This window comes from Equus caballus, chromosome X (assembly GCF_041296265.1).
Source record: "Equus caballus isolate H_3958 breed thoroughbred chromosome X, TB-T2T, whole genome shotgun sequence".
Taxonomy (NCBI): Eukaryota; Metazoa; Chordata; class Mammalia; order Perissodactyla; family Equidae; genus Equus; species Equus caballus.
The window spans coordinates 61,022,980-61,044,580 of record NC_091715.1 but is presented as its reverse complement, the minus strand read 5'-3'; the positions used below and the strand labels follow the sequence as shown (position 1 = coordinate 61,044,580).

At 42.1% G+C, this 21,601-nt stretch overlaps 1 protein-coding gene across 28 annotated transcripts in view; it reads left to right on the top strand.

Annotated features, from left to right (window-relative positions):
• ARHGEF9 (Cdc42 guanine nucleotide exchange factor 9) overlaps positions 1-21,601 on the top strand; it is a 569,920-nt gene that overhangs the window by 408,105 nt on the left and 140,214 nt on the right. For 2 of the 28 annotated variants that reach the window (XM_014728943.3, XM_014728939.3), the window contains exon 1: positions 18,288-19,112. The exons of 13 other annotated variants lie outside the window; for them this stretch is intronic. In XM_014728943.3, coding sequence (XP_014584429.1) covers positions 19,104-19,112 — 9 coding nt within the window. In that variant the 5' untranslated portion in view covers positions 18,288-19,103. 28 annotated transcript variants of the gene reach the window in all.

Below are 21,601 nucleotides of genomic sequence, written 5' to 3'. Positions count from 1 at the left end.
TTTATATATATTACTAAAACTCAGTAGTAACAACAATTGTTTAGAACTTTGACCAACAAAAGATTTTTTCAGGGAGTATTTTATTACTAACATTATTTAAAATTGCTGGTGCATGGTGATAATAAACAATACTATTAGTCTTTTAAAAAAATTCTCTGTAGATAGCATACTCTTTCATTGCCTGCACTATGGGTTGTCCATTCCTATTACCCCACTCTTGGTGTGCTACTGCTTTGGAGAAGAATATGGAACCATGGACTAAATCCTATGCCAAATTTCGTGTGACCTTTATAAAAACCACATTTGAGTTGGTGGAAATCTCTGCATAGGCAAGGTGGAATGGCCAACTGGTTAGTTTAACAGTTGATTTGATTCTCCTATGAATAACAGAGATCTATTTACACTGGCTTAAAACACATAGGTTTTATTCTTTCACATAAAAGAAGTCAGGAGATAGGCATACCTGGGCCAGTATTGCAGCTTCAGGAAGTCTTTAGAGACTTCTCTGTCCTACCATCTCTAACATTTGGCTTTCATTCTTGAGGTTGCTTCATGGTCCACGTTGGATGTTGAAGCTCTAGAACATCTATTAACATCCACATTCTAGGCAGCAGGAAGGGCAAAAGAGGAAGAAAAGGACTTGACCTTTCTTTTTAAGGAAGCCTTCCTAGAAGTCCTATTTAATACTTCTACTTATATTGGTCAGAACTGAGTCACATGGATGTTCCCAGCTGCAAGGGAAACTTGGAAACTTAGTGGCAATGTGCACAGCTAGTAATCAGGGGCAAGGTTTCTGATACAAAGGAAGAAGGTGAGAATGGGCTGTTGGGAGACAACTTGCAGTCATTGTCACAGTTAATCCCCATGTATGTCTGCCAGTGTAGAAACACAGAATCTAAGGGCTTAAACTCAGCTTTGGACTGTGAGCCACAGCCTGATGGATGTGGCCAGTGATTAAAATGTTGCCATCAATCTGGTGAAGGATCAGTCAAGAATTGACATACCCTAGTCCTCCTTTGCTTCCTCCCAGTGACAGAGTCTTCTTGTGAGATCGTGTGGATGGTGATATCCTTCACAGAGATAGGGAATGCAAAATGAGGAGCAGCATTTAGGGACGGGGTGAAGAGGACAGCTACAAGTACAGCATAAGTGTTGAGTTTGAGATGCTTAGACATCCTCATATGGGAGATATCCAATAGGCAGTTGGTGACCTACAGAGCTCAGAGGAGGATTGAGAAGTATTGGTGACAGTTAAAGTTCTGACAGTAGATGAACTACCAAGTATTTTAAAATGTAGTTCAGCCTGGGGAAGTGAGGGGTGGGAGTAGAGCTCTCCTTTTTGAGGTAGTCTCCTAACCTAGAGCAGACCCAGGCCACTCTATCTACTTCCTAGAATTTCCATGGCAACAGTATAGCTTCAGGCTTTACTCTCTACAATGCTCATGTTGCTTCCAGGCTGCCTCAGCTGTAATGTCCAAGCTGGATGACCTTGGGGATAATTTAGCCCAACTCCTTAGATCAGGGATCACAAAACTACAGCCTGAAAATCCAACCCACTAGCTAAGAATAGTTTTTACGCTTTTAAGTGGTTGGAAAAAAATTGAAAGAATAATATTTTGTGATACATATATGAAATTAAATGAAAATTTATATGAAATTCAAATTTCAGTGCCCATAAATAGAGTTCTATTGGAACATAGCCATGCCCATTCTGCCTTGCTGATACGAAGGCAGAGTTGAGTAGTTGTGATGGAGAACATATGGCCTGCAAAGCCTAAAATATTTACTATTTGGCCCTTCACAGAAAAGGTTTGCAGACCCCTGCCTCAGAGCCCTAGGGTTACTCTGGCAGTGCCTCAAGGGGAGGGTATGGGCAAGGTCAGGCAAGAGTTTGAGTTCTCCCACCTTTGATTCATCCAGAGCACCTGGAGTTTTGCTTTATCTGTTGGGTTGTTGCTTAAGATTTTGGAAAAGGGTTTTATTTGCCCTGCATTTCCCCTACCTCCCACACAAAATGTTTGAATACCACTCACTTTATAGGTTGTGAAAACTGAGTCTCAGAGAGAGTGAGTGCTTGACCCAAGACCACACAGCTACTCAGTAACTGAGAAAAGAATCCACACATCCCAATTCCCAGTTACATGTGCCTTCTGCAACCTTCATGAAGTAAATTTAGTAGGGGCCAAGGGAAGGGAAGCTTGCCTGTTATGTGCCAGTTATGCTAAATGTTATCTCAATCGGTCCTCACATTAGCCCCTACAAAATAGGTTTTAATATCAAGATTTGTTAGTTTATAAGTTCATGCAACAAATATTCGCTGAGTACCTACTATGTGCCATGTACTCTTCTAGCCACTGGGGATACAGCAGGGAATGAAACAGAAAAATATCTCTTCCTTCCCAGAGTTCATAGTCCAGCTTGGAAACAGGGATAGAGAGTTTAAGGGTCTTGCACAGGGTTAAATAAATGGCAGCATCAGACTTCAAATTCAGATCTATCTGATTACAAAAGCCTTACTCTTTCCACAACCTACCCACCCACCTATGATCCATCCATTCATTCTCAATCTCTCTATCCATGCCCCCATCTACTCACCGATCTAGTCAGCCATCCATACATTCATTTATCCATTCATCCATTTTACCATTTATCCAATGTATTTATTGATTACTTATAAACTGCTAAGTGCTAGTGATACAGCAGGCAGAATCCCCTAGCTTTTTTTCACTCTGCCTTGGTATCAGCAACACAGTATAATGGTTGGGAGCACAGACCCTGGGCCCAGATACCCTGTGTTCAGATACTTGCTCTGGCCACTTATTAACTGTGTGGTCTTGTGCAGCCCTCTTAACCCTTCAGGAGCCTCATTTTTAAAGTTGGGAAGATAGTAGTACATAGCAATTTCATAGTGTTGTTGTGAGGATTAAATGAGTGAATATGTGTAAAGTACCTTGAACAGTGCCTGGCACAGAGTAAAAGCTATATAAAAATTTATTGTTCTTATATTTATATTTCCTTCAGAGCCAGAGCCCATCCCACTTGGCTCAGAACCACAGCTTCCTTTGTGTATGATCACTGACTAATCATGTTATATTTCTCAGAGTCCTTTCTAGCTAATCTGAAAAATAAATTTCTGTCAATATTTAATAGCAACTCGACATTTCCATTCCCCATGTAATAGATGCATAAGAAAACTGTTTACTTATCCTGAATAGATAATACGTGCACATGGAACAAAATTGAAAAAGTAGGAAAGGGAATGTGTTAAAAATTGTCTTCATACATCTCCCTCCTTCCCTTGGTCTTCAGTCACGTGGTCCAGAGGCACCCACTGTAATCAGTTTCTTAGGTGTTTGTATGGAGATATTCTATGCCTTTACAAGCATTTACTTATGTATGCACACGCACTTACACACATATTTTCTTTTCTTCATACAGATAGTAGCATATTCCACAGTTCTGCACTTGCTTTTTTTTCAACTAACGATATCCTTTGAAGATTATTCTATATCAGTATATGCAGAAATGCCTCCTTTTGTATGGCTACATAGGATTCTTTTTTAAAAATTAAAAAAAATAATTTTTTTATTGCAGTAACATTGGTTTATAACATTATATAAATTTCAGGTGTACATCAGGACAGACAGGATACACACTTGGGCAGCAGAATATGCTCTATTCTACTCCCCTTAATTTAGACCTCAGAAGACCAGACCTAACTTTCCTCTTCTGTGAGTGCTATGAGATCCAATAGGAATTTCATTCACAAAGAACAATCCCTCCCACCCTAGCCTAAGGCTTCCTGAATTCTCTTCTTGAGAAGAGACTGAGAAAGGCCCCCAAAGAGCCCCACGACATTATGAGAGGAGCTTCCTCTTAGGATCCCATTGCTTTGAGAGGTTTTCTTGTGGTGCTGTTTTTGGCATGTGTGTGTTAGAACATGACTAGTTCTGCAAGTGATTAAGCTGTTCAGTAATGGAAACCAGGCAGTAGGGGAAAATAAATGCATTCAACTAGCTCTAAGAAGTCCTATTGCCATGAGAAGAAATTTTGTCAAAGGGCCTGCCTGGCATACCAGGGAAGTGACATTTGAGTGCTGTGTAGAAATTTGGGGAAAGATCCTAACTCATTTGGATTACAACAAAAAATGAAGAGACAGTGAGGTTTGTGGGGAGTTTGGAGGAGGCAGCAGTAATAGCATGTGCAAAGGCCTTGAGGTTGAAATAGTTTGGTATGCTTGAGGGATAGAAAGAAGGCCAGTATGATTGGAGCACAGGGAGAGAAGAAGCAAGTGGCATGATAGGAAGGCAGAGTCAGGCAGGAACCAGCTCACACAAGACCTTAAAGGCCTAGGGAGCTTGTAGGCCCAGGGAGGTTGTGTATCAGCTCAAAGGCAGTATGGTTTAGTGGTTAATGGCACAGACTCTGGAACAAGACTGCCTACATTCAAATTCTGACTCCGCCACTTCTTAGTTTTGTGACCTTGAGCATGTTACCTAACTTTTCTGTGCCTCAGTTATGCCCTCTGAAAAACAGGGATAATAATGGCACTATCCCTAGTATTATTGTGAGGATGAAGTGAGTTAACATGCTCACAGTGTGCATTACAGTGCTGAGCATTGGCAAGTGCTATTTATTTTAAGTATAATAGGAAGCATTTGAAGCAGTGGAATGATGGGGTCTGCTTTTTGAGCTGAGAAGTTGGCTTTTGCAGACTCTATAAAGAATAAATTGAGGAGGGTGAAAGTGGAGATGGCAAGCCCAGTTGAGATGCTGCTACAAAAATAAAGTCAGTGGACTTGGGAAGAGGAGGGCAGATTTAACATTGATTTTGAAGATAGGATCAATGGGAATTGCTGCTGGATTGATTGAGAGAGGTGTACATCAGGTAGTAAACAAAGAAGATGACTCCTAGGTTTCTGGCTCTGCCACTGACTAGCTGTGTGATTTGGGGCAAGGGATTTAGCCATTCTATGCTTCAGTTTCCTTATGTATTAGTCAGGGTTCTCCAGAGAAACAGTATCAACAGGGTATGTCTGTGTGTGTGTGTGTGTGTGTGTGGAGAGAGAGAGAGATTTTAAGGAATTGGCTCACATGATTGTGGAAGTGCAAGTCCAAAATCTGCAGGGTAGGCCAACAAGCTTGGACAAGTTTCAGTCCGAGTCCAAAGGCAGTCTGCTGGCAGAATTCCTTCTTGCTCAGGGGAGATCAGCCTTTGTTCTATTAAGACGTTCAGCCAATTAGATGAGGCTCACTGACAGTATGGAGTATCATGTGCTATACTCAAAGTCCACTGATTTAAATGTTAATCTCATTCAAAAAAATACCTTCACAGAAATATACAGAATAATGTTTGGGCAAATATCTGGGCACTGTGGCCCCAGACAGGTTGATACATAAAATTAACCATCGCACCTTATCTATGAAACTGGAATAATAGTAGTACCAGGTCTGGAGTAACTAGAATAATTAGTACTATTGTGAAGATGAAATAATTTAATCTATGTAAAGCACTTGGTACAGTGTCTTTCACATAGCAAGGGCTCAATTAATTATAGCCTTTATTATCTTAGTATAATAATAATCCCTCACATTTGTTATTTTGCATTTTCAATGCACCTTCACAAACATGAATTCATGTAAGCCTCACAACACTTTTGTACTTTAAGGTTGGGGAAACTAAGGCTAGGAGAGATGAAATATCTTCTCCACACACCTATCTCCAAACAGAGCCAGGATGAGAAATAGGTCTGTAACTTCATAGTAGCTCCTGGAGCATTAATCTCTCCGCTTGCCAGGAGTGGATGTTTGCCTGGCCTCCTTCATTCCAGAGGTGAGGGGCACCAGTAATAAGATCACGAATGCAGTAAGGCTTAAGAATAACAGCTAACATTTACAAAGCCAGCATTTATTTTGTGCCAGGAACTGTTAAAAGTGTTTTGCGTGTGTGTCTAATTTAATCATCCCAATAATCCTATGAGGTAGGCACAGTTCTTCAGTGGAGGAAACTGCCAGGTAAGTTGTGGAAGAGGGAGGGACACTCAGGTCACGTGCTGAGAACTCAAATGACTTTGCTTCTTCTTCCTTCACCACTATACATTCCAGAGGTGAAAACTCAGGGAAGCTCTTTGGGTGCGAGACACATGTATTTGGGTATGTAAAGGGCAATGAGGCCTGGCAGAGTGCCATTTGTGCACACAGCAGGCACTCTGTGAATATTTGTGGAGTGGATGAGTGAGCTGATGAAGGAGGTGAACCCCAGGCTAGCTATAGCCACCATGCCTGGAGCTGGCCCCAGAAAGGGCAGAAACATTTGCAGTAAATGTTCCCTTTGCCCCAGGTAAGATGCCCCTGAACTATCCAGGCAGTGAGGTGTGGGGGATATGCTGAAATGGGAAGCTCATTCTCTCTCTCTCTCTCCATACACACACACACTCATTCATTCGTTCGCTTATTCAATAATATTTATTAAGTATCTGCTATGTACCAGGCACTGTTCTAGGCACTGGACAGTGAACAAAACAGACAAAAATCCTGTCCTCGTGGAACAAATTTTCTAGTAGAGAACATGCATGCTAAGCAAATGATTAAATAAAACATATAGTATGTTAGTTCTGAGTTCTAAGGAGAAAAAATACAGCAGGGAAGAGGAATAAGAAGTATGTGTGTGGGTGGTTCAAGTTTTAGATTCCTATTTCCTGCAGCACTTTCCTCACAAGGTTGCCATGAGGTTGAAATGAAATAAAAGGTCACAGTATTTAGGAATCTGTGAAGTTCTATTTAAATATAAGCTGCAGTTATTCTTGGGGGGCTAATTTTCTCTTGGCCCTTATTTGCTGTTCTCTTCTCCATCATCAGTGCAGCAAGAGTTCTTGTCTTAAGGACAAGAGACTCAGGTTCTAGGCCTGGCCCTGGCATGACAGTTTGTTAAAATCCCGAATGTATAGGACTTTATAGATTCTCAAGTACATTTCCCAGAACTGGGTCTTCTGGCTCTTAATCCTTTCTTCTTTCCGTTCTCCAATGAAGTGGTGAGAGCTTGGGTACATCACTTTCCTTCTGAGAAGCAAAGTGTTCCTTTTCTGTAAAATGGGAATGATTACTCCTCACCCATTGCCAGCCTTTTTGGGCTGTTGGAGATGCAAGCCAGGTAATGGGGATGAAAGGGCTTTATATGTCATAAAATGAACCTGTAAGGGCTAGTTGCTGGGATTTGGAGAATTGGTACTTCTGCTTAAGTGAATTGTTTTGTACTTTATAAACTGGTTGCGTGGAGCCAGGGGAGTGAGACTTCGATGCTGGACGCCACTTGCTTTCCTTTCTGAGAAGCTGCTAAGGATAGTAGGGGCATCACTAAGCCTCAGCACCTTCTAGAAATAGGAACAGTTACATGGAAACGCTTGGCACCTCAGGATGGAGTGGCAACCAGTGGTGTGCAGCCCCTTTTGGACACTCTATTTTAGAGAGGTGGGAAGCAGGACTCATCTCCTGACATTTAATACTCAAATGACTCATGACCTTTAAACATTTCCACTTGCCCCTTATATATGGCCTCATTTGGAATGCTGGAGATGAAAGTGCGGAGCCTTGAACAGATGGAATTTTCATTTAGTATCCCTCCACCTTTTCATATTTTAACAATTCTTCACATCCTAATCAAATTTTTCACTCTATAGAGCACCTTTGAATACATTATCTCATCATCTCTTGGGTAGTTATTGTTTGTTTTTTCTATTTATAGATGAGGAAACTGAGGCTGAGTATATGATTTCCCTAAAATACAGAGATAGTATTCAAACCCTCAAATAATAGTAATTGTTAGCATTTACTGAGCATTACAATGTGCCAGGTGTTTTTCTAAGTGCTTTATGTGTATTCACTCATCAAACTCTCACCAGCAACCATATGAATCTCCCTGTTTTGTAGATGAGGAAACTAGGGTACTGAGAGTCTGGGGCTTGCTCAAAGTGAAGGGCAGAATGAGAAAGAGGGCATTATACCATTCTCCCATTTTAAAGATGAGAAACGTGAGGCTCAAAGACATTAAGTAACTTGCTCAAGGTCACACAAGCAGCAATTGGCAGAACCAAGGTTGAACCTCAGCAAGCTGGTTGTAGTGTCTCAGTTCTCAACTCCCAAGGTATACTGCTTCTAAGTCTAGGGCTTTTCCTACATTAGTTAATTGAAGGATAGAGAGAGAGAGAGAAGGAGGGAGAGGAAGACTGACTTACTAAGATCATGCAACATATTTAACTTTTTTAAATTTAATTTTTCAATGGATAATATATTCACATGCTTAAAAAAAATCAAAGTATAAAAATGTATATAGTTAGTGTTCTCTATCTACCCAGGTTCTCCCATTAGAGGTCACCAGCTTTATTAGCTTTTAGTGTATCCTTCCAGACTTTCCTTATGCAGATATTAGGAGATACAAAAATATTTTCTTATTTCCCTTCTTTTTTACCACACACTTTACATACTAATCTTCATCTTTATTTTTTGTACATAATGTATCTTTGAGATATCTCCCTATCAGTCCACAGAGAGCTTCAGCTGGGCCCTCACAAATCTGTACAAGCCTCTGTCCTGTACACATCTGTTCTTTACCAGTCTTTGGTGGTATTCAACCCTCTCTTTACATCTTCACTCAGAGCCTCATTGCTAGTTGCTAGACTACCTTGGACTTCTCTAGAAAATACAATTCCTAAGTCAATTCCTTAGTCTCCCTCTTACACGTAATCCAGCATCTTACAAACTCCCAGCTGAACCAACCTTCTTCTCTCCTATAGCCATCTCAACTTATTCCTATCATCTGCCTACCTACCTACCAATCTACCAGCTTATCTATGTAATTCTTGGCAAGCACCTATTATGAGCAAAACTCCGTGCTTAATTTGATGATGAGTGCTTAATATCCTGACTTCCCAGTTGTGTACAGTTTAAATGAAGCCTGCAAATCAATAAACCTGGACCCAGGAGTTAGAGGGGGTAGCTGGTTGAATGATTCATGAGGCCCAAGAATGGAATTATTCAGGAGATTAGGCTCCAAAACTGAACACTGGGCCTGATACTGAAGGAAGTGTTCACTGCCCATCCTAGACTTGAATTTATGCACGATTGAGTTTGACTGCCCCAGAAATTTGATTCTGAGCCTGATAGGAAATCATTGTATTTCCTCTGAAGGGGCTTTTAGACCCCTGCTGTTCTTTTACAACCAATCCTTTCTACCCTGAGGAGAGGCAGGTTGTCTGGCCCACCAGATTGCTTGAAATAGAACTGAAATAAGCTGCTTCCCCCTCCCCCCCCAAAAAAGAAATAGGCCTGAAATTGATCCATGCAAAGGAACAGAAGGAAACTGCTGTTCCTAGATATTTATTCAGATATGTATTCAGTCTTTGGCCACAGGAGGGCGGTGTAGGCAGTGTTTCTTGAGGAAAGTGCTGGGTGGTGGTTTAAGAGTGGTGTCTGTGCCAATGGGAAACAAAAAAACCAAAAAGGGCCCGAAATTCTCAACCTGTTATCTGGAACTTTTAGTTCCTTTTGGAAGAGTTCTGACTAATGGGGGGGGGGGGGGGGCGGGGGCAAAGGTTGGTATTCATAGGCTGCATCAGAGAATATTTTCCATGACACATTTCCTCTACATCCTATATTGTGAGTCAGCAGGGCTAGGCCTTGGTCTACATTCACTCATCATTCATTCATTCATTCATTTATTCATTTAGTTATTCAGTCATTAAAAAATATTTATTGGGGACTGGTCCAGTGTTGCAATGGTTAAGTTCACATGTTCCACTTCGGCAGCCCAGGGTTCACGAGTTCGGATCCCGGGTGTGGACCTATGCACTGCTTGGCAAGCCATGCTGTGGCAGGCGTCCCACATATAGAGTAGAGGAGGGTGGGCATGGATGTTAGCTCAGGGCCAGACTTCCTCAGCAAAAGGAGGATTGGCAGTAGTTAGCTCAGGGCTAATCTTCCTCAAAAAAAAAAAAAAGAAAGAAAGAAAAAAGGCCTGGCAAAATAATGTTTATTGAATGCCACGTACTGTTCTAGGTGCTGGAGATACAGCAGCAAACAAAACAGTCTCTGCCTTCATGGCGTTTATAGTTTATAAAAGGAGACAATAAACCAACAAACAAATAATCATATAATATTTCAGGTAGTGATAAGGGCTAGAAGGAAAAGCAGAATAATGGGATAGATAGTGATGGGGTGGTGCAGTTTTAGAGAAAGTGGTCAAGGAAGGACTCTTTTTGAAGAGATGAAAGAGCTAAACTTGTAGATAACTAGGAGAAAAGTCTTCAGGCAGAACCAAATTTTTAACCTTATGTCTGATTTTCCTCATAAAATTCCATCCCCTGCAACCACACAATTATATGCAACTTTATTCTTTAACTTAAGTTAATCATCCATCACCCTTTCCTAAGGGTACCCCACTTGAGACCAACTCTATGCCTTGTCAACACCTTTGGCAAGGCTGTTGAAGATTTAAAACAATCCATGCTTTATTTTAAGCTACAGCTAAAAACAAGTCATAGCTTTTTGAGTTTTAAGGAAGTTAAGAGACTTGCTTGAGGTCACACAGCTACCAAGAAACAGAGGCTGGGCTTATATCTGAAAGTTTTAACTTCTCATCCACTGCTCTTTCACTTTGCCATGAGCTTCTCAAGGCATTGTGGGGAAAGAGGAGCACATGGGAGCATCAGCCATTTTAGGTGAATGTGAGCTCAGAGGTAGTTCAGCATAAGGTTCACTGTTCAGAATAAGGGAGGGGACAATCCCACTCTACTCCCTATTGTCACTCCTACCTGGGTATGTGTTCTGAGGGATATGGACAAACTGACGAGTAACCAGCCTGGGGAGGGGACTGCAAACCACGTCACAAATGGAAGAACTTGGTCATATTTATCTTGGAAAACAAGTGTGTGTGTGTGTGTTTGTATAAGTGTGTGTAGAGAAAGAGAGAGAGTGTTCAGAAGGAAACAGAGTTTGAACCCATGATAAATGTCTTCAAATACTTAAGAATACAAATTGCTTAGAAGGACTTGGCTTTTTTTGCATTTCCCAGAGAATAGCACTCTTAACAGATGGGCAGAAACCATAGAGTAGTGAATTTCAGCTCAAAATGAATAATGGCTTTGGAAGCTTCAGAGTGAGCTTCCTGTTACTGAAAATATTCCAGCAGCTGCTGGACAAAACTCATCAAGGATAGTAGAGAAAAATGGTAAGCTTTGGAAACAGATCTCGGTTTAAATCCTGCTACTGCTACATCCTACCTGTATGGCTATGGGCAAATGATGTATACATTCTGAACCTTAATTTCTTACTCTTTAAAATAGCAATAGCAATTCCTTATTTTCAGCCTTGTGGGGAGGATTAAATAAAATGATATGTTGAAAGGCCTAGCATCATGCATACCCAAAGTAGGTGTTTCCTCCTCCCCCTCCTACTCCCCCTACCCATCACATATAATGTAGAAAGGATTTCTTCGTAGGAAGGTGGGGAGGAAATGACATTTTTTTCCCCATTTTGAATATGAAATTCTATGATTTGTTCTATAATCATCAACAACTTTATTCATTATCTGATTGTACTCGGGACACTTTACTGCATGACATTGAAATTATGTGTTTTTGTTACTATCTCCTCCACTAGACTGTAAGCTTCCTGAGAGCCTCTCTGTGCCCCTTAGCTGTCAGAGTAAGTGCTTACTGAATTTAACTGATTTTGGAGGAGTAATGATCTCTGTGCTGAATAATTGAACTAACCAGGAGGTCTTGTCCTCAGGGAACTGACTCTCTTAAATAGAGCTGATATGCATGCATGTGCAAGAGCATCTAGTCACATCGGTAGCCAAGACAATGAACAGACAGGTTTCAATATCTTTAGACTGCCTGTGGCAAGCAACAGGGATTATCAGGTGACTGGGGTGGGGATTGGATGACAAATAAGTGAGTAGCAGTGAGGGTCAGGAAAAAATGCGGAACTTCCCATGGGTGTGTTTCCTGGCAGAAGTAGGACTTTGGGAGTTGTTTGAACCATCAAAGGCAAAGGACAACGAGGCATTGGCTTTTCCCTGAGAGAAGGCAAAGATTTAAGACTTAGGCATCTTGCACCTTGGAGGTAGGCCACTGGGACTCAGGTCAGGACATTGAAATAGTTTATTCCTGCGACCCAGGAGACATCATGTCAGATGCTATTGGAAGATGGGACATGTGTCACCTAGTGGCATTTATATAGCACAGTGTTTAAGAGCGTATGCTCTGGAGCCAGACTGTTTGAGTGTGCATCTGGACTCTACCACTGACTAGCCATATGACCTTGGGAAAGTTATTTAACCACTGTGCCTCAGTTTCCTCATCTGTAAAATAAGGGTAATAGTATCTACCTCACAGGGTTCTTGTGAGGAGTAAAAGAGTTAATGCATGTAAAGGGCTTAAAACAATACCTGGCAAAGAGTAAGCATTTTGTAAGTGTTAACTACTATTATTATTATCTAATGAGTGTCCTTTGGGTCCTGAGAAATATACTGGGTGCTTATAGTAATTTCAGTGTGAATTTAGGAGCAGTTATATCCCAGACCATCTCATGGAGTGATTAGCTCCTCAGCAGTGGCTGTGATAGAAGTGGTGATAACATCTGGCTCAAATAGATGGAATAACTTTCTACCAGCTGAGATTGTCCCAAAGATGAATAGGCTGTCTCAAGAGAGAGGAACCTCCCGATCATTGTGGGTGTTGGAGCTGAGACTCCATAACTACTTGGTGGGGATGTTGCAGAAGAGATTGAAGGATGGAATTGGGCTATACCAAGAGATTCTCTGATTCCTTGATATTTGTCAGCAGAAGGGCTGGGTCTGGGGTGGGGATACTGCTGTTAAATGTGGGGGACTCATCTAATATTTTTGAATTTAATTGTGAGCAGAGTTGAATGGTCATCTCAGTCAGAAGGCTGACCACATATGGACGGGGCTGGGATCAAATGTCATGTTCCAAAGTCTGAAATTTCTCAGAAGTACTTTTTAGACAAGAGACAAGAATTTTGATTTCCGCTCTGCCAGCAATTAGCTGTGTAATCTTGGGCAGATTGCTTACATTACCTGGGTCTCAGTTTCCTAACTTGGAACATGAGGGTTTAGACTAGATTTTCTTTGAGGTCTTATCAAGTCTTGCCTTCTGTGGCTGGAAGATATGATTCTCTGAGTGGAAACAAGTAGATGAAGCAGACACTCATGTATTCAACAGATGTTTATGAAGCACCTGCTAAGTGTCAGGCACTGTTCTGGGCATGGGGGATAAAGCAGTGAACAAGACAGGCATGATTTCTACCCTCTTAGCTCTATAGTCTAGTGCAGGATACAAACAAGAAAAGAAAAGTATTGTAAACTGTATTGTAATACAGTTTAATAAGTGCTCCAAGGGGGTAAACACAGGGTCCTATGTTTATGGTCCAGCATGTTTTTGAGGGGAGAGCATCAGGGAAAGCCTTCTGGAGGAGGTGGCACCTGAGCTGAGCTTTGAGGTGGGGGCTGGGGAAGGATAACAATAGTACATAGGGCCTGAGGCAAGAGAATCTAGTGGGTTATGAGAACTACAGTAGGTTCTGTTTAGGTAGAGAATGAGAGGGCATTGGTGAGAGCTGAGGTTAGAAAGGCCAAAGGATACCAGATTGGCAAGGCATTGTATGCCATGCCACAGAATGTGATTTAAAAGCAGTGAAGAGCCATGGAAGGCCTTTGAGCAGAGGAGTTATGTAAGTCAGAGTTCAGCTGCAGAAATTAAATCACTCTAGTCATTTTCAGCAGAAAGAGTTTTAATACAGAATATCAGGTGCTTCCAAAATTGGTAGAAGGGCTGGAGAGGTAAGCCTTAGGCTGAGCCTCCAGGAATGACTCCCAGAACAATAACAAGGGAGCTATTTTCTCTGCTATAAGCAGGAAGGTGAGGCATCGGGGCTTTGGGAACAGTCCACCTTATCTGTGATCTAGAAATCAGTAATCTACCACTGCCTTAACTATTGACTAGAGTATCATCATGCCTTCCAGATCCTCAGTGGCAAAAAAAAAGTCCCATTCTCTGCTTCCCCAAGTGCACAAAGCCAGTGACCACACACTGGGGCCTAGGGAAAAGTAACATGGCTGCAGAAAACCCTAAAACCTCCACCATTGTGCTTGCCAGCAGAAGCTGCAGGAATACGGCTTCTGCATTATCACTTCCTTCCAAATATTTTTGCATGTGCATATGATTGGCAGAAATAAATCATGCCTAGAACACTGGATGCAAAGGAGTCTGAGAAATGACAGGTGGTTGTTGTAGTTGTTTTGGTTTTTAGGTTTTCAGCAATATAGGAAGGCAGGCTAGAAGGAGGGTGGCATGGTTCCTGAGGAACCAATCTATAGTATCCACCATAGGACTGATAAGAGCAGAACCGCTTTTGAGAGAGAGAATTTGGGCAGGAGAGTAGAGGCTGAATTGGGGAGAGAGAGCAGCAGAAGAGACCTAGTAATGAATGGTAATAGATCAGAGATGAAGAGGAACTGATTAAAGGTACTGACAGCAGGGAGAGAGAGCAGGGACATATGAGAGAGAAATTAAGGAAGAAGAGAATCACCAGCACTTGGAGACTCGTTGGCTAGCAGCAAGATGAGGGAGAGGCAAGACTTATGGATACCTCCGTAGTTTTTGGCTAGTTCTGTGTGTGACACTCCTAAGTGACAGAGAACTCAAGGGAAGCAGGAAGCTGGCAGGGGAGGGAGAAGATGACTTCAGTTTGGGACTTACTAAGTTTGAGGTTCTTGTGTGATAGTCAGGAAGAGATATCCAGAAGGCATTTGGAGATACACCTCTAGAGTTCAGGAAAACTACTCGGGGGTCATCAGCAGAGAGTTGTAAGCTCCATGCAGGCAAGGGCCTATGTCTGTTTTGTTCCACACTGGTGTCCAGTAACTTTGTTGAAAGGAGGTGCATCAGTGTGTAATGTAGGTGGTAGTTCAAACCTTGGGAATGAATGGATCCACCATTCATTGCAGCTGTGGAATGAGTAGAAAAGGGGACTGAAATTAGAAGAACCCTGAGAAATCATGGCCTTAATAATTGGGTGAAGAAGAACCCAGGCAGGAAGTAAAGACAGTATAACTAGACAGGTCATGTGGATGCTGTCCTCAAGGCAAAGGAAGCATTTTAGGAAGGAAGAAGGCATCAATGGAGTCAAGTGGGAGAGAAGTCAGGGAAAATAAAAATGGAAAATTGGCCATGACATTTAGCAACAAGTCGGTCATTTGTTTATATTTACAAGAAGTTTCAGTTTTCTATGGGATAATGAGGTGAAAGCCAGGCTGCAGTAGGTTGAAGGGTCAATAGACAGTGAAGTAGAGACAGGATAAGATTGTACTTTCAATTGCAAGGAGAAAGATTCTAGTTGCTTACATTATGATACTGTCCTGATCACCAGTATCTGTCTCAATATAATCTAGAAGAGGGGCTTTAAAACTATTTTGAATCACTATCTGTTATAAGAAACACATTTTACATTATATTTATGTATAACTCAAACAAAAAATTCATTAAAGAGCATTTTCTCTAACTATATGGACAGCTCATATAAATGGAATTATACAAAAGCCTTTTGTGTCTGCCTTCTTTCATTTAGCATAATATTTTCAAAGTTCATTTATGTTGTAGCATGTAACAGTACTTCATTCCTTTTTATGGCTGAATAATATTCTATTGTATGGATATAGCACATTGTGTTTATGCATTCACCAGTTGATAGACTTTTGAGATGTTTCCATTTTTTGGCTATTGTGAACAATGTTGTTATGAATGTTTGTATACAAGTTTTTGTGTGGACATGTTTTCATTTCTCTTAGGTATATACCTAGGAGTGGAAGTGTTGGGTCAAGTGGTAACCCTATGTTTAACTTTTTCAGGAACTGCCAGGCTGTTGTCATCATTTTACATTTCCACCAGCAGTGTTAATGAAGGTTCCAATTTTTCCACATCCTCCCCAACACTTGTTATTATCTAGCTTTTTTATTATAGCCATGCTAGTGGGTGTAAAGTGGTATCTCATAACAAATAATGCTGCAGTAAATATCTTTCATTTGCATTTCTTGCATTTGATTTGCATTTTCCTGATGGCTAATATGTTGAGCATCTTTTCATGTGCTTATTGACCATTTCTTTGAAGAAAAGTTATTCAGATCCTTTGCCAATTTTTAATTGGGTAATTTTTCTTTTTATAATTGAGGTGTAAGAACTCTTTATAATATTTTAAATACAAGTCCCTTGTCAGATATGTATTTGCAACTATTTTGTTCCATTGTGGGTTCTCTTTTTATACTCTTGATAGTGTCCTTTGAAGCACAAAGGTTTTTTAATGTTGATAAAGTCCACTTTATCTATTTTTTTTTCTTTTGGTGCTTGTGCTTTTTATGTCATATCTAAGAAACCATTGCCAAATCCAAGGTCACAACAATTTACCCCTTTTCCCCCATTTTGTTAAACTTAGCCACAATATGATTATCACATCTAAACAACTAATAGTGATTGCTTAACATCATCAAATATTGTCTGTTCAAATTCCCAGTTGTTTCATAAATGTCACAAATGTGTGTGTGTGCGTGCGCCTGCACAAGTTCTGCCTGAATCAATCTTTCTTTTTTTTCCTATTTATTTATTAAAGAACTGGGTTGTTGATCTTGTAGTTTTTCACAGTCTCTATTGCCAGTTTAACATGTTTGTCTGTCCTCTGTGTGTTCTATACATTGAGAGTTGGATCTAGAAGCTTGATCTGATTCAGGGTTTTGTGTTGTTTGTTTTGGCATGATCATTCATAGGTGGTGTTTTGAGCCTAAACTTTTGAAATGGGGACTTCTTTGGGGTTTTATTCTATCTTGTAGGGCCAGGGGCCATTTTGTTTATGACCTGCATTCATTCAGAATTTCCAGTCTAGTTAAGATGGGTGACTGTCCTAGCCTCAAAGATTTCTAGACAATAGAAAGCAATTCTCATTCCTCTTAAAGTCTCTAGTATGCTAGGAGTCCCAGAACTTAATTTGTTCTATACCAAGCTAAGCTAGTTTCTTGCTCCTCTCCATCAATATCTCTCTGTTCACTTTTCCAGTCCTAGAATGTAAGAGTAAGAATGGCCCTTGGAGATCTTCTGTTTAAGGGAGTCCTGGGTTTTTGATGGCCCAGGAGCTTGCTGAAATTGTATGTATTTTTCTGAGATAAGCGTTCAGAGGTTTCACTGAATTCTCAGGTCTAAGTCCTCATGTGACAGAAGGGAGATGGAGGCCCAGAGAGGGGAAATAAATTGTCCAAAAGTAATACAGCAAGCTTGAGGTGGGGCTGGGAGTAAATCTGAAACCTTCTGGTCTCTAGTCCAGGGCTTTTTTCCTAATTCTAGATACAGCATCACAAACACAGGGGCAGTGATTACAATTTTTGTAGAGGCATTTCCACTGCAAAGCTGGCTTCTCTTCGTAGTGCTCAGCATGCTGGAAGAGTGCAAGCTGTTATAGAGAAACCAGTATGAAAGAAAACCTGATTTGCCATTGGAGGGACATAGAATTGGATTTTGGATAATTTGTAGTGTGTCCTTGTGGTTCTGTCCACAGCACTGGTTTGTTGATTTTGTACAGCTAATTGTAAGTTGCCTATAAATACTTAGGCAGTGACCAAAGGCACCTTTGCTTCCTCCTTGGCCCAGGCTCCAAACAAAGTGGCTGCCAAGGGCATGCTTCCTCCCCACCTACCTATCCCTTTTTTTCCATTCCTTTTCCCTCCTCCCCATCTTTTTTTCCTTCCTTTCCCCCACTCTTCTCTTTCTTTATCTTATTCCCTATCCTTTCTCCCTCCTATCATCCCTTCTCTTTTTCCCCTGCTTCCCGTGGTCTTCCCCTTGTTCCGTCCTCCCTCCCTGCCTTCCTGCCACGCCTCTCCGCCGCCTTCTGTCTGCTTCCTCCTTCTTTCCCAGTCATTTCCCACCTCTCCTCCCCCCCTCCTCACAGACCCTTAATCCGCCCCCAACTAGTTCCCCACCCCCACGCCAGATTTGGAGGCCTGTGACTCCCACTAGACAGGATAGAGCTAGCCTGCTCAGGGAGTCTCGGGGTCTCCGATTGGCTGCCGCGGCTAGACGCCAGCTCAAGTCCCGCCCCTCTGCGAGTTAACGCGCCGCTGCGGCACCTGCTATTGGCTGGCGGGCCTGTCAGCAGCTCGGGCTGCGCCTCACGCAGGCGTCTGCAGTGGCTGGTTGATTAAAAACGCAGCCTCCGGGCTTGGGGGTGGGGAGAGGAGAGGCTGAGAGCCAGCGAGTAGGGCTCTAACGAGTGGTTGCCAGCCGGGAGCCCCCCGTGGAAAGAGCGAGAGAGCCAGCGGAGGAAAGCGAGCGAACTAGCGGGAGTAGGGGAGACCGAGACTGACCGGTAGCCAGGCAAGCGGACGGACGCACTCCGGGACAGACAGACTGAGCAGGCGCCGGAGAACCTCGCACTGGTTCCTCCCGCCTTTCCCTTTGAAAGCCAGGATTTTGCCTTTTCCGTGGCGCCCGAGAGAGAATGCTGGACTCTGCAGACTGCAGCGCAAGCTAAGATTTCTCAGCTAGGGAAGAAAGATCAGCTCAATCCTGAGAAGGGGGGAAGCAAGCTCCTCTGTCCCCATCCCCTCCCCCCATACCAAACTCGGGCGCCAAACCCAGCCCTTCCCTAACCACCCGACTTCCTCCTCTTCTTTCTAGCATGGTGGCTGTATGGACAGTCTGACAGAGCAGAGACTGACATCTCCCAATCTGCCGGCCCCCCACCTGGAACACTACAGTGTTCTGCATTGCACCATGACCCTGGATGTGCAAACTGTAGTCGTTTTTGCCGTGATTGTAGTCCTCCTGCTTGTCAATGTCATACTCATGTTTTTCCTGGGAACGCGCTGAATGGAGTTCAGCCATCTGAGCTGTTGCGAACTCTCGCTTTGATTTCATCCCGAGAACCACCGAGAAAAAAAACAATCAAGAGAGACAGAGACAGGGAAAGAGAGGGAGAGAAAGAGCAAGCTTTCTTACTCAGGGGGGAAAACGTTTTGAGCTTCAACATGGCCTCGCTGTGATATGTATGACGTTGGTATATTATCTCTCCCTAAATCTTTTGTCATGTCTTGTCTTTTAAGAATGCCTGTGAGTGTAGTTGCTTATTGCTTGAGTAAAATTGTTGATAAAGAAATGCTTTCTATTTACGTAAGCGTGTGTGTGTCTGTGTGTGTGTGTGCGCACATTCTCCATTTATGTGACGTTCACGGACAAGCTCTGCGTCCTTAAACAGTGGCTTTGCTGTTTGTGGTGTTTTGTCAACTCATTTTTTTGAAAACTACTTTTAAATTTCATAAGGGAATTTTAGTCAAAATTTCTCTCTTGCTATCAGGAGTGCATTTGTGTTTGTTTGGGCGCAGGGGGGCTTGTGGGAAGAGCATGATTAATTTTTGGCATCTTAGGAAAGACTGTCTTGGACTGGATGTTTAGAAGGAAAAAATTGATACAAGGCATGAATTTCGAGCAAACGTTTCTTTGGTATCTAATGAGAAGCGAGAATTTGAGAAGTGCTGTGATGAGGTGTGTTGAGCTGGCAGTTGATGACTGTGTTCTTTGAATCTCAATTTGCTATCCAGGGTTCAGTTTCCAATTTGGAAAGAAGCCACCTTTAAAACATTTCTTAAAGCATTAAATGTCAATTTCTTTGAAATCATGGAATGAGACATAAAAGCGTTCTCTGATCTTTATAAATTGGCAAGAAAAGACATTGACAAGAGCTGTTAGGGTTTCTTTTCCCAAAGATTGTACCCCTGGATTTGAGATTGGGGATTTTCTCTTTGTGTCCTCCAAAAAAACAAAAGGCAGCTCTTTACCCGCCTTGGGAATAATAGTATTTGGATGTACCTCTTTGGGGTAATCTCATTTGCAGTAATGTTCTTGAACTACATTTTAAATAGAACTTGCTAGTGCTAATGAGAAAGTGGTTTTTGTTTGCTTCCTTGTTTGTTCTTTAAGACCAGAGGTCTCTAATTGAAAGGTTTCCATGGCAAAACGAAATTATGTATCGTGCTAAGTTGAGAGTTTTGAACACCTCCCCCCAAAAAATAAAAGTCTGGATGGGATGAGAGCTAGGGAAAGCAAGAGCTAGAAGCAGCATTCCAATTTGACATATATTTGCATGTCTGTATCAGATGGTGGTGGTGGTGGTTGCTGTTATTATTGCTGCTATTATTATTTTAACGTTTCTGTTTCCTCTGAGAAAGCTCTTGGCAAAGCCAGGAAAAACATTGTCTCTGATGCCACTGTGCCTAATACTTGCCCCCTTCCCCCACCAGCTGATGTAGGCAGGTCTTCCTCATTCCACTGCTTACCTGACTTGAAATACTGCCATTTCTGGCTCATGTAGCCAGGAATTAGGGCGCATACACACGTTTCCCCTACACCCATGTGGGCAGCTGTTCATGTGTGATGTGCAAATCTGCTGACATTGTGCTGTCGAGTTCCATGTCCTGTTCGTTCACTTTGGAAATGATTATGAAAGGAGAGGGGCTGTGAAGAGGGCTTTTCAAATTTTCCTGACCTCAGGACCCAGTGAGTATTATTTAATGGCGTCAGAAGGAGTTTTGAGCCTCGAGGTGTGCTCTCCTTGGTTGAGTGTGGGTGAGAAGCTGATTTTTTATTTGGTTGATACTGTGGTGTAAGCATGATCTGGGAATTTTGCTGGCATTCCTTCTTCTTATTTACTCTTTGGTCCCTTTGTGGGGGCCACCTGGGTTAAACTGAGAGCTTGTTTATTTGCAAAGAGAATCTAGTGAGTTCCTCCCCCTCCCTTAGCTCCAAGAGTATTGTCTAAAGTAAGCTTATATTTTGGCTGGGAACTTTGTTTTTATACTGTGTTGGAGAGTGAGGAAAGGCTCCAGACTGGGCAACTACAGCCCTGGATTCTCTCTGTTCAGTGGCTGTTTGACCTTGGGCATTTTTTTTCCTCCCGAGTGTGTTTGGGATTCCCTCTAACATTGGCATTTGGGGATGGTTGGACTAGGTGACCTCCAAGTTCTTGCATTCTGTGATTTTGGGTGCCCACAGACACTTAAAATCAGAGGGGGGCGAACTGGAAAGACAAGTGAAAATGAAAATCAAATGTTAATCAAGAGGTGATGGGAGTGGGAAATATCTGGTTTCTGGTTATCTGGAGAAACTTAAATGTTACTTAAGAGATTTTTTACCAAGCTATGTGGGAAGGAAACTGGACTACAATAGTGGAATGCTTTGTAATTTTTTTTTTTCTCTAAGGGATGAAGGGTTCTCTTAGCCTAGTCTTTGAGCCAGGTTTATGACAAAGTAGTGTCACAGAATGCCACAGCTTTTGCCACAGCCTTCACCTCTTGGTGTCTAAGACCCTTGGCAGAAAGCCTTTGGAAATGTATGTGTGTAGCGTGTGTGACAGTATGTTCGTGGGTGTGTGTGCATGCCCTTCTGTGTGTGTGTGTCTGTGGGTGCACACTTCTGAATGTGGATGGGAGTTGGTTGTGCTAGGAATGAGGAAAAACAGCAGGGCATGCATTGAGTTCCACAGTTCT